Genomic DNA, 12,638 nt, shown 5'->3' on the forward strand with positions numbered 1-12,638 from the left:
GAGGAAGTCATTTCCTGCAGGGGGGAAAAGAGCACACATTTCTGTGGCTAGGGAGGACTCAGATCCATATGTTCATTCCAGATGTGTTAGTTGTGTGTGGCTCTGTAGCAAAGGACTACGATCTTAGCGGCGTGTCATCTCAGAGTTTTCGTAAGTCAGAGATCCAGATGCAGGCTCACCGGCCTCACCAGGCAGAAGTAAAGCAGTCAGCCATTAAGAAAACCAACATAATATTTTCAGGCAGTGACATGAACTCTGAAGACAATAACAAAAAGCGGTGATGTGAATAAAAAGTGGGGACAGAAGGGAACAGTTAGAGATGTTGGTTCTCAGAGTGCCGTCCCTCGATCAGCTGCACCACCTGAGAACGTGGTAGGCGTTCAAATTCTCAGGCCCCACCCCAGACCCAGGCTGAAGTCAAGCTGCCAAGCTGGCCAGGAGAGGGGGGTTTTCGGAGTGCTCAGGGGTTCAGGGGTTGTTGGAAGAATTCAGTTTCTTGTGTTGGAGCATTAAGACCTTCATCTCCCGGAAGCCATCCGCCAATCCCTGCTGAGGGGTCTTTGCCCCCAGGCAGTGTGGTTCCTCGAGGCAACCAGGCTGTGCCCCCTGCTGCTTCAAATCTCGCTGGCTTCGACACCTGATTAGGTCAGGCCCACCCAGAATAATCTCTCATTTCATTAACTTGAATCAACGGGTTGAGGACTTGAATTACATCTGCAAAATGCTTGCACCTGTGGTCCTGTAATCCTGGGGGTGATATCTCATCTTCTTCCCAGTCTCTATCCACGCTCAACAAGAGTGATATATACAGCCCTGCACATATTACTCCAGGACAAAGAATTGGAGCTACAGATAATAGCTTATGATGAAATTACATTGATATTCGATGTGTGATGCATAATTACAAAAATAATTTAGGCCTAAACACCTGGCCTCTGTCCTAAGTCCGGCGGCCCCGCACTCCGGCCCCAGGTGCAGCCTCTGCTCGGACCTGAACGCAGGAGGAGGCGTGGGGAAGCGGGATGGGCTCGCGCACGCGCAGTGCAAAGCCCGGGCCAGCCTCTTCCCCCACCCACTCGGCCCCGGAAGTCCCGCCTCTGGAGGCGAGGCCAGGGCCGCGAGGAGAAACGGGCAGTCGCCGCGCGGCCGCTTCCGCGGGCCCGGGCGCCGGAAGCGGAAATGCGTCACAGGGGCGGGCTGCGGCGGCGGCGGCGGCGGTGGTGGGTCGCGTCGGGGGCGCCTCCGGCGGACGGTGGCGGCGCCGGGCTGGGAGGCCGCGCCTGCCGGGGTCGTCGGTGCCCCGCTGAGAGCTGGGGCCAGGGCGGCGGCGGCCTGGGACTCAGGCGGAGCCCCGCGCCGGTGAGCGCCGCCCGCAACCGCCCCCCCTCCGCGAGCCGGGCCGGGCCGGCCGGGCGGGGGTCTCGGGGGCGGGGACCCGGGGCAGGGGTGTTGAGGGCCGGGGTCTGCGGGGTCTCGGGAACGGGCACCGGGGGCGGGGAACCCAGGGTTCGGGGGCGTGCGGGAGGCCGGTGGCGGGGCCGTCGGGGCCCGGGCGCCTGGGGTCGGGGTATCGAGGGTCGGGGGCTGCGAGGAGGTGGGGACCGGGACTGGGGTGACGGGTACCGAGGGCGGGGGTCTCCGGGAGTCTTGAGGGCGAGGACACAGGGGCAGGGGGCGGGGGTCCCCAGGGGCTGGGAGACGAGCTAGGGGCGACTGGGGTTACGGGGGGGTTCCCAGCGGGCCACGGGTACCGGGGGGCAGGGGCGGTGCCAGAGAGGCGGACGCGACAGAGGTTGGGGGTAACGAGGCTGTACCGGGGGGACCAAGGTTAATGGGGGTGTACGGGGGTATCGAGACGACCCCCGGGGGGCGTCTGGGGAGAGGGTAGGCCGGAGCTGGGGGCGGCGCAGCTGCAGGGAGTGGAGGTACTGGCGGCGGCGGCCAGGAGTACCAGGGCAGCAGCGGGCTGGGGGTCATGCCCCCGGTACAGGGGCAGCCAGGGTTCCTGGCAGGCAGTGGGGGTGCCAGGTTTCTGGCTCAAGCACCCCCCGTGGACCTCCGGGTCCTGGGGGAGGCTTCTGGTCTCAGCCCAGGTCAGAGCCCCTCTCCTAGCTGCCCAGTGCCCCAGACCTGCCCAGGTGACTCTTCCCACCAACTGGGGCCCGCCCCCCACGCTCCCACCACCTTGGGGCTCCTTCCCGAGCTGGGCAGGCAGCCTCTGAGAGCTCGCTGGTGGGCGGACAGATAGCCGAGGCCACCACCTGTATTGTTTGCGTTTCCCTGGGCTCATCGCTGGGGCCTGGCTTTCCGGAAGTAGCCATTTGTCAGGCCAGTAAGGAAGACGCGGTTGAGGCATAGGGTGCGGACTGCTCCCAGCCCCCGGCTTCGGAAGGGCCCTCTCCCTTTTTCTGCATAATCTGGGCAACGAGAGGATGTGTCTGCCCACAGCAAGGATGTTGAAGTGGATGGTCCTTCGCTGTTTTCTCAGCCTGAAACTTCCTGTTTCTTCAGGGGAAACACAAGGGCTCTTTCTCCCCCACAGACCGTCCCAGAAGCGTGTTCTGGGCCGTCCCTTCCCCAGCAGGTTGTCTGCACCTTCTGGTGGAGGTTGCCAGTGGAGCTGGCCCGTGCCTGGTACACCCAGGGCAGGGAGCTTCCTGCTCCCCAGACCCTGGGAGAGCTGCTTCTACTGTTGGGGGTAGGTCAGTGTCGATGGGGGCTTTGGGCAGTCAGCCGATCCTAACAGATTTTGTCAGTCTAGTTGGTTTTTTCCGCGCTTTCCTGTAATCTGACAAAAGCACTGACATCTCAGGGTATGAGGGCCTTTCGTGAGGTAGAGACCAATGCCTCTGACCTGGCAGAGGAGACCACTGGCTTCCCTTCTCTGGGTCCACAGTGCCAGCCAGCCTGGGGCCGCCTCTCCCCAGCTGGTCTCGGGGTGGCTCTGACGGCTGTGGGTGTCTGTGTGTGTCTGTTCCAGGCCCAAGGTCCCGGCTATGGCCGCGGCTACCATCGTCCACGACACGTCTGAGGCAGTGGAGCTGTGCCCTTCCTACGGCCTGTACCTGAAGCCCATCACGAAGATGACCATCAGTGTGGCACTCCCGCAGCTGAAGCAGCCGGGCAAGTCCATCTCCAACTGGGAGGTGATGGAGCGGCTCAAGGGCATGGTGCACAACCACCAGTTCTCCACGCTGCGCATCTCCAAGAGCACCATGGACTTCATCCGCTTCGAGGGCGAGGTGGAGAACAAGAGCCTGGTGAAGTCCTTCCTGGCCTGCCTGGACGGCAAGACCATCAAGCTGAGCGGCTTCTCCGACATCCTCAAGGTGCGTGCCGCCGAGTTCAAGGTCGACTTCCCCACCCGCCACGACTGGGACTCCTTCTTCCGCGACGCCAAGGACATGAACGAGACGCTGCCCGGGGAGCGGCCGGACACCATCCACCTGGAGGGGCTGCCCTGCAAGTGGTTCGCCCTGAAGGAGTCGGGCTCCGAGAAGCCCAGCGAGGAGGTGCTGCTCAAGGTGTTCGAGCGCTTCGGGGAGATCCGCAACGTGGACATCCCCATGCTGGACCCCTACCGCGAGGAGATGACCGGCCGCAACTTCCACACCTTCAGCTTCGGGGGGCACCTGAACTTCGAGGCCTACGTTCAGTACCGCGAGTACGTGGGCTTCATCCAGGCCATGAGCGCCCTGCGCGGCATGAAGCTCATGTACAAGGGGGAGGACGGCAAGGCCGTGGCCTGCAACATTAAGGTGAGGCCCGGCCCCGTGCCCCGGCCCCCAGCCCCGGGGTGGGTGGGGGGTGGTCTCCGCGGATGCAGTCCCTGCATTAGGCCCGGCCCCTGGAGTTCCACGCGCACAGACAGAAAAGCAGGCGGCCCCCACTCCCCTTTTACGAGCTCTGTCTTGGGAAGCGGGGGGAGGGGGGGCGGACTTCGTGACGGTTCAGGCGCTGACGGTCGGGGTGCCCCGAAAGGCACTGTGCCGGGCGTCCCAAACGCGTCTGCGAAGCAGTGGGTGTTCCCTTCGTCAGTCCAGGCTCTGACATGTGGCGGTTTCACAGCAACAAGGCAGCCAGCCTGGCTCGGAGGAGGAGCCGGGGCTTTTGTGGCTGGGAAGTCGCAGGCCGGGTGGCAGCTGGCCGGAGGGAACGGTGCCCCCCCCCCATAGCGGGAGGGGGGAAGCTGTCTTGGAAAACGGGAGACTTTGTTTTGGCAGTGAAGGCGAGTTGTGCCTCAGGGAGCGTCTGCACCCCTGCTTGACGGGGGGCTTGCTGGGAGGGGTTCCGGCCTGGCCGCCGAGTGTGACGCCGGCCCCTCGGGGGGAGGGTGTCCCGGGAGCCCGTTCTCTGAAATGAATCTGGGGGGGCCCCCTCTCAGGAGCGCTTTGGGGTCCTCCTATCCTGCCCCGCTTTACCCCTGCAGGTCTCTTTCGATTCGACCAAACACTTGAGCGACGCGTCCATCAAGAAGCGGCAGCTGGAGAGGCAGAAGCTGCAGGAGCTGGAGCAGCAGCGGGAGGAGCAGAAGCGCCGGGAGAAGGAGGCGGAGGAGCGGCAGAGGGCCGAGGAGAGGTACCTGCCGCCCCGCGCGCCTCGCGGTTCCTGCCCGGCGCCCGGGTGCGCGCGCGCGCGTCTGTGTGTCCGGGTGCGCCTGCACGACCGCAGCTGGAGACTCAGCCCACCTGCCCCTCTCCCCGGAGGTCACCTCCTGCCCCCCACGCCGCCCCTGCCTGGTGGCCTGGCCTGGGCCTTGCCCTCCGAGTGTCCCTGGGCGCCGTGCGCGTGTCCTGCTGAATCGGCCACCGAGTCTTGGCTGTTGTGCGGGTTTTTGCGTTTACACCGAAGTTGCCTTAACGACGTGAAGCCGGGAACGCACGACATAGGGTGGGTTTTATAAAGTCATTTAGGAGGACTTTAATGTATCTGCGGTTCAGGCATCAGAAGGCAGACTCGGGCCACGCTGTTGTTTTCTGTGCTGTGAGAGCAGCATGACCCGTGACTCCGCCTGGACTTTGGAGAGCAAGGAGCTGCTCCTGTCCCGTCCTGGCCGCCGTCCCGCTCACGTTTCCATCCAGCTTCGTGTCCTGTGTGCGTGTGCGTATGTGTGTCACAGGCTGGGCTTGTGACCTGCGTCTCGCCGAGTGCTGTCTAAATGTGCTGGGTCTGCCCAGGCCCGTTCTTTCCCCTCTTTCTGTGAATCCCTCGGCTGGGTTGACTCAACTCGTGCCCCGACCGTCCGGCTTCTGTTTTGTGTTCCCTTCTTCACCGACATCAGTAATGGGGATGCAGAGCTGTGTCTGCGTTCAGCGGTTTCCTTCTTTGCATCAGAGCCCTATTCCACAGTAGTGGGTCCAGACCACGCTGTCTTCTTGATGCGCCCCGTGTGGCTCCCCTGCTGCCAGGGGTTGGGGGGGGGCATTGGGATGGACAGACGGGTGGTGTGTGGGAGGTTGTGGGCATGGGTCGGGGAGCAGAGGCCCCACAGGAGCCCCAGAGCAGGCAGGCCGTGCCAGGGGGAGTCGGGGCCGGGGTGGCACTGGAGCGGGGTTCAGAACTTACAGAGGACAGTCCTGGCGTCAGCATGGTCCTCTGGGGCAGAACCAGGGAGGGTGGTGGGGGCTCAGGAGCCTGCAAACCCCCCCCCCCAGCTCTCATCCCGGATGGGCCTCGTTCTCCACTCTTCCAAGATGAACTGACCGCTGAGCCCCGAGCTGGGGTGCTGAAGCGTCACCCACTGCATTTCTGAAAGCAGCTCTGAGGTCTCACTAAAGGCAGTTTCCTTGACCTTGATGGAACCCTGAGACTCAGGGCAGCTTTCGAGGACAGACGGCAGAATGTGTCCCAGGGAGGCGTGAGGACACGGGCCCACAGCCAGTGGGACGGTGCCTCTGCTGTGGTCACAAGGGTGCAAAGGGCTGTCTGGGACGAGAATGGGGCCGGGATGGTGGACAGGGCTGGGTGGCTGGGCAGGCGACCCCACTGTGGGCCTAAGTGTGAGCCGGGCCTGGGGAGCCAGGGCATCTCTGCCACGGGGGAGGGTGCTTGAGTCCTTTGGTCTTAAAAGGGATCAGAACGTAACCTGCAGCCATCACGTCCTGGACATGGAGAGTCCTGCTCTGGCTGCTTAGAGCGGTGGTCACTCACAAGTCCCTGCGAGGCCGCTCTGACCCACGGCTCCGGAAGGACACCTTCCTCCTCCATGTCAGGGGAGGTGGGGTCCCCCGCTTCCTAGTCCTGGTGCTCCGTGTCTGTGGGGTCTGGCCCCAGGGAGCAGTGTTAGCTCTTCTGCAGATGGTCACCCTCCTGCCCTCACAGGTGGCACCTGTGTGGTGTCCTGCCCAGAGTGGCCTTGCCTCCCCTCTGCCGGCCCCACCAGTTACTTGGCGGCTGCAGGTGTGCTGTACGGACACACCCATGGGTTTTCAGACTCGCCCTGTCGGTCGGGGTCTTGGTTGCCTTCGGGGCCTGGTTGCGGCCCCCAGAAGGGGTGCTGTGAGGATGCTGCTGGTGGGCGTGGTGTGTTCCCAGCGCGCTCAGTGACTGTGCGTGGGGTTAATGTGACCTTGCAGGGTCGTGTGCTTTCAGGGACCCCTCGACCGGGGGGACACCCCACAGCACACGGGATGGATTTGTGTTCCCATGTGTTGCCTTTTCTCCAGTTTCCTGTGAAAGGGGCTCCCCCAGTCCAGTCTCTCTCGGTTTGCAGGGTGCTTCCAGAACCCTCCTGTGGCTGGGCATGCGGGCTTCATGCGTGTCCGGGGCCCGGGGTTCTGGTGGTGTGAAGGCTGGGGCGGGAGGGGGGTTCTGTCTCCCCCGGGGGGCTCGTTGGAGAAGTTGCCGTCGGAGCTGGACCTGCCTGGCCAGTGAGCTCATGTGCCCGGCGGCCGCCGTGCCAACAGGCGGCCGAGGGACCGCCGGGAAGCCTGCCGGGACCTCTCTGGGCGAGGCCGCTGCAGCCCCCCTCCTCCCGCCCATCCTGCCCCCACCAGCGTGCCCCTGGTTCATACTGGTTCAAACCACCTGAGTTGCGTCCGCGCGCTGGGTCCTTTCTCCAGACTTTCAGGGTGGGGGTCACACTGGGCAGGGCTCTCTCCCGAGAGGCGATGCCCCCTCACCTGGCACTCCCGCCGCACCTGGGTCCTTGGACTCGCCCGAGGTTTGGTGGCGCAGATCGGAGGACGAATCTCGATGCACAAACCTTGGCGCGGCGGCCCTCCCCCGCTCGCCGCGCGGCCCCTTCCATGCACCCGGGCTTTGCGCCCTGGCTCTGGCGCGGCGTCTCTGCCTCACCGAGGCCTGGTGTGTCTCGCGCAGGAAACAGAAGGAGCTGGAGGCGCTGGAGCGCGAGAGGAAGCGGGAGGAGAAGGTGCGCCGGCGGGAGCAGAAGCAGAGGGACCGCGAGCTGCGCCGTAGCCAGAAGAGGCTAGAGAAGCTGCAGGCGGAGGAGCAGAAGAGGCTGCACGAGAAAATCCGGCTGGAGGAGCGGCGGCTGCTGCTGGCCCAGCGCAACCTGCAGTCCATCCGGCTCGTCGCCGAGCTGCTGAGCAGGGCCAAGGTACCGCCGCCCCCGCCTGCCCGCCCGCCGGTGCGCCCGCCGCCCACGGGGACGAGGCTGGCGCAGGGGATGGCGGCGGCAGCGTCCCCGCCTCGCTCCAGGCCTTAGAGCCCTGCTGTGCTCTCAGAGAGCTGGCCGAGCTGGGATTGGGCATCCCCTGCATCCAGGCTGGTTCAGGTGGGAGGCCAGGGCTGAGCTGGGTTGCCGCGCAGGGGATTTAGGCCTTGGGAAGGCAGGGCGCGCCTCGGAGCCCCACCTGGCCGTGCCCTTTCTCTGTGATTTGTCCTTGTCCGCCACTGCGAATCCGACAGGTCTCAGTGGTGCTGTGTGGACGGCCCTCCACGCACCTCCTGGAGGCCCGACCGGTCACTCCTGCGGGCCCGGGGCGCGCGGACTACCTGGCCGGGTGTTCGTGCGTGGGCAGGCCGTGTGCCCGCGGAGTCAGGCGCGGGGCGACTCTAACCTGTTGTCTGATGACAGCTGTGATCAGTCCCGGGGAAGCGGCGTGGCGCGCGCGGAGACGTGTGGCGGCTCAGTTCTTGTTCCGCGGTGAACGGTGAAGACACTGACCCAGGCAGGCCCCCGCCTCCCGCGACAGCGTGCGTCTGCGCCCTAGTCTGCGCCCCGCGTGGGGGCGACCTCCCCGCCTGACGGCAGGGCCGGCCCGCCCGCCCGCGAGGCCTGCCACGTCGCTTTGCCGCGGGTTTCCTTCCGGCTCGGACGCGTGCACGCGCACACGGGCTGCTCGGCGCCCCACCCCGCGCCCGGGCTCGGCTCCCCGCTCAGGCGCGCCCCCCTCTGTCCCGCAGGCGGCGAAGCTGCAGGAGCAGGAGCAGAAGGAGGAGACGCTGCGGCTGCAGCAGCTGGAGGAGCGGCGGAAGCTGCAGGAGGCGGAGCTGCGGCGCGTGGAGGAGGAGAAGGAGCGCGCGCTGGGGCTGCAGCGCAGGGAGCGGGAGCTGCGACAGCGCCTGCTCAGCCTCCTGCTGAGCCAGAAGGCGGACGGCGGCCCGGGCCCCGGCGAGCGCGCCGTCTCCCACGAGCTGCTGCAGCCCGTGCTGGACATCCTGCACACCGTGTCGGCCGGCTGCGCGGGCGCCGCCGCGCTGCATCCCCCAGCCGGCCCGCCGCCCCCCGGCGTCGCCGAGGAGAGTGCGCCGCGGCCCGCTAGCGACGGTGCGGCCCAGAACGTGAATGGGAGCGTCCCCGAGGGGGCCCCGGGCCCGGAGGCCCCGAGTCCGCGCCTCGCGGCCCCTGACAACAGCCCCTCGGAGAAGAGGTGCCCCGGCATCCTGGCCTGCATCCCCGACAACACCCAGCAGCCCAAGGGCGCGCCCGCCGCCTGCGACCACAGCGCCGCGCCCAGGAAGGACGCCCGCTCCGAGCAAGACAAGTGCAACCGGGAGCCCAGCGGGGGCCGCGGCCGGGCCGGCGGGGACCGCGGCAGCGGCGGCGACGACAGGCAGCAGCGGGAGAGGAGCCGGCCGCGGCGGGCCGGCAGCCGGGAGGACGGGCGGCCGCAGCACAAGGAGCGGCGGCCCCACCGCAAGCGCTCGCACCCGGACGGCAGCCCGCGCCGGCGCAGCGCCAGCCCCGAGCACGGCCGGTCGCGGCGGTCCCACAGCAGAGACCGGCACGGCCAGCGGGAGAGGAGCCGGGACCGCAGGGGCGGCTCCAGCCGGAAGCGCAGCCGCCACCGCCGCGGCGAGCGGTCGCGCTCGGGGTCCCCCGGCCGGCACCGCAGCGCCTGGAACAGGTAATGCCGGGCGCCCGGCCCGTGGAGCCAGCGTACCGCGCCTCCTCCGCTCCCCTCCCGTCCTGCCCGGCACGCCCATGGAGCCTGTCGGTGAGGACGGCGGCGCCCCCGGGCCCCTGCCCTTCGCGGTCCCAGGCATCGCCGTCCGTCCGTCCGGAGCTTCAGTTTCCCTTCAAACTCTTGATCCGATAGCTTTAACGTCGCCAGTGCTCTGAGAGTCAGGAAAACTGCCCAGGCGGCAGGGATGAGGGTCGCAGACCCACCGTGCACGTGGAGCGCAGGATTCGTGCTGACTTCACTGGAGCCACGTGTCTCAGCACTGGGGACGACCGGTGTGGCGGCCACGGCCCTACAGGGCCCTGGAAACAGGAAGCGTTGCCCTGGAGGGGTTTTTTGTTTTTTTGTTGTTTTCCCTTTTTTTCTAAGTTTGAAGATTCGGAATGAAGTTCTGGTGGAGTGCATTTAAGTCACCGGCAAGGAGGCTGTGAGTGGTGTAGGATGGAAACTCAGACCTGCCATCTTTTAAGCTTTGGGCAGGTGGGGAGGTGGAACGGATGATCTGCTGCTCCTTACGTCACCAACATTCACTTTTTACAAATCCAAGTCATTCAGCGTAAAAAAAAAAAAAAAAAAAGGTTGGTTAAGATTAGCTTTGGTTTCTAGTGAAGGTTAGCCTGTGTGGTTTTTTTAAGAAGCAGTTTTGCTAAATTATTTTTACTTGGAACGTTTCAAACAGACTTATGGCTGCAAACTTGTTAAATTTTATAATTGTTGGCTTCTCCAAGCGAAGCTCAGAAATGCTTAAAAATAGCTGTAATGTTCGCATTAGGAGACGTGTTTATTCCAGTTTGCATTTTTATGGTAAAATAAAATCCTTTTCCAATGAGCCAGTGTTTCCCCAATTTATGTTATTCTCGTTAAGCTCTTTGGGCTGCGTTCTCAACATGAGTGTGACTTAGTGTATATGAAACTGGTGGAGATCACTCGCTGATTTCTGAATGTTCATTTCACGTACTGTGACGACCGTAAAATGACCCCCCCCGGGGTGAACTGGGGTCCTAAGAGGCATTTGACTTGTTTACGCGAAGTTTAGTGAGTTCACGAAAGCAGTCTTCTTAAAGCAAAGGTGCCATTTTATGAAACGGATTAAAGAAAAGTGGTTCTCCTTGGATCAAGGTCTCAAGTAGGCGTCGGTGCTCCTGCAGCCTAGGGTCCCTCTGTCTCTCTGTGTGTGGTTCAAACCCAGATCTTCTCAGAGCCTGGAGGACGATCACGTGCCCCTTCTACCCCAGTCACGTGACTGCCAGAAACTCAGGTGGGCACAATCTGAAAGAGGAGAAGTTTTTCCTTCCCTTCTGTGCGCTGCTGTTTGCCTTGCCTGTCACTGGCCGAGGAATGGGTGCAGATGTGGTCAGACACCCTTGTGCAGCCCAGACAGTGTTTTTTGCCCCATCAGCAGCTCTGAGAAACTGTGCCCAGAATGTGGTTCTGGATGAGACAGGCCCTCTGAACCCTGGGGCAGTACATAGAGGAATGAGAATGGCCAAGTGGCGTTTGTGTGTGTGTGTGTGTGTGTGTGTGTGTGTGTTTGGCGGGGCTCTCTGAAGTCAGGGGAGATCTCTGAGGTCAGGGGAGCGCTCTCTGAAGTCACAGGAGGTCTTGTGGAGGTGTTGTGGAGGACAAGATTCAGAAATCTGAATTCTAACCAGGCCTTCCACCCATCACGCACATTTTACCTCCAGAACCACTGAGCTACAGGACAGAAAGGCAGAAGTACAGCAGTGCCACCCCGGCCGTTCCTCCCTGACTGGCTGACCCTCCGCCAGCAGGGTCTGTCGGTTGCTGAGAAAAGGGTGGTGTTGAAGTCCCCGACCGTAGCAGCAGACACATCCCTTTTTCCTCCAGAGTCCTATCAGTTCCCGCCCTTTGTGTTTCGATGCTGTTACTGGTTGTGTAGGAATTAAGGGTTGTTATTTCTTCTGGGAGCGCCTTCTCCTTGGTCATTTGCGGCGGCCGTGTTTACTTTGATGGTTTTCCTTGTCTGGGAGTCCGTTCGGTGCTAAATGTGGAAGAAAGGAATTTGGTGGAAGTTACACATCTGGGTGTCCAAGACACACACGCCGCATCCAAGGGTGGCAGGGAAAAAGGTTTTGGCGTTAAGTCACGTGTGTTCCCTCTCTCCAAGCCGGGCTCTGCCGTGGAGAGGACAGTAGGGGTTTTGTTGTGACGTTGCAGAGGCTTTAACGAGGCAACATGATTAAGAATGAGGATTCGGGAGCCTGGCTTTGGGGTCTTCTCTCCTGCCCTCCCACTCAGGCGTGCCCCCAGGGTCCGGTCCCCCTCTCCACCCCATCAGAGCACTGGAGCCCAGGTGCTGTGGAGTGAACGTTTGTGCCCCACCCTGCCCTCTGCCCGCATTCCTAGATTGAAGCCCTAACCCCCCAAGGTGATGGGATTAGGAAGGCAGGGGGCACTCTGGAAGGCGATCAGCTCATGAGGGTGGAGCCCCATGAATGGGATGGGTGTCCTTTCATTTTTAAGAAAAAAATTTTGCAAGGGGGTAGGTAATTAGGTTTATTTACTTTAACGGAGGGACTGGGGATTGAACCCAGGACCCCATGCATGTTAAGCACACACTCTACCCCTGAGCTATACCCTCCCTGCGGAGTGTCCTTTTAAAGAGACTCCACAGGGCTCCCTGCCCCTTCCCTCACATGAGGACACAGTGAGATGTGCAGCTAGGAACCAGGAAGCGAGTCCTCACTGGACACTAAATCTGCCCCCGCCGAGATCTCAGACGTCCGCCCTCCAGTCTGAGCTGTTAGAGCAGCTGGAGGTAACTGGCACCAGGCGAGCACCAAGTATGTTCTCACTGAACCCTTCTGCAGTCGCCTTCCATTTTGCTTAAGGGCAGCAGATTAAATCATCCTGCCACCCCAGGCTCCCAACAGACGAAACCAAAAGTTGCTCAATTGAAAAAGAAAACCCTAGAATGGCAATCATAGTAAGTGTGGACAAGGATGTGGAGAAATTGGATCCTGTAGCTGCGGTGGGAAAGGGTTTAGCAGCTCCTCAAAAAGTTAAACCTAGAATGCGCATGGGGCCCAGTCATCTCACTCCGAAGTGTACACCCCAAGGAATCAAAAACACTTGTCTAGGATTGATTATAACAACAGTATTTACAATGGCCAGGAGTGTGCCCAAGTGCATGGATGATGGACGGACGGATGGATGGAAAAATAAAATGAGATCCATGCACACGGGAGAATATTACTCAGCCAGGAAAAGGAGTGAAGCTCTGAGACAGGCTGCAGCGTGGGTGGA

The 12,638-nt window shown here is 62.5% G+C and overlaps 1 protein-coding gene across 1 annotated transcript; it reads left to right on the plus strand.

Moving 5' to 3' along the window:
- Positions 1-1,177: 1,177 nt before the first annotated feature.
- Positions 1,178-10,200, plus strand: AKAP17A (A-kinase anchoring protein 17A). The gene is made up of 5 exons (XM_074358719.1): positions 1,178-1,359; positions 2,981-3,758; positions 4,430-4,578; positions 7,321-7,561; positions 8,371-10,200. The coding sequence occupies exons 2-5, from the start codon at positions 2,997-2,999 to the stop codon at positions 9,316-9,318; spliced, it is 2,100 nt and encodes a 699-aa protein (XP_074214820.1). The 5' UTR covers positions 1,178-1,359; positions 2,981-2,996; the 3' UTR covers positions 9,319-10,200.
- The last annotated feature ends 2,438 nt before the right edge of the window (positions 10,201-12,638 follow it).

The sequence above is a fragment of the Camelus bactrianus genome, chromosome X, assembly GCF_048773025.1.
Source record: "Camelus bactrianus isolate YW-2024 breed Bactrian camel chromosome X, ASM4877302v1, whole genome shotgun sequence".
Lineage (NCBI taxonomy): Eukaryota > Metazoa > Chordata > Mammalia > Artiodactyla > Camelidae > Camelus > Camelus bactrianus.

Bases quoted from the DNA above. Each gene is read 5' to 3' on its own strand.
- AKAP17A (XM_074358719.1), top strand. From the start codon at position 2,997: ATGGCCGCGGCTACCATCGTCCACGACACGTCTGAGGCAGTGGAGCTG. The intron at 3,759-4,429 runs GTGAGGCCCGGC...TTACCCCTGCAG, and splicing joins CCGTGGCCTGCAACATTAAG to GTCTCTTTCGATTCGACCAA. The intron at 7,562-8,370 runs GTACCGCCGCCC...TCTGTCCCGCAG, and splicing joins AGCTGCTGAGCAGGGCCAAG to GCGGCGAAGCTGCAGGAGCA.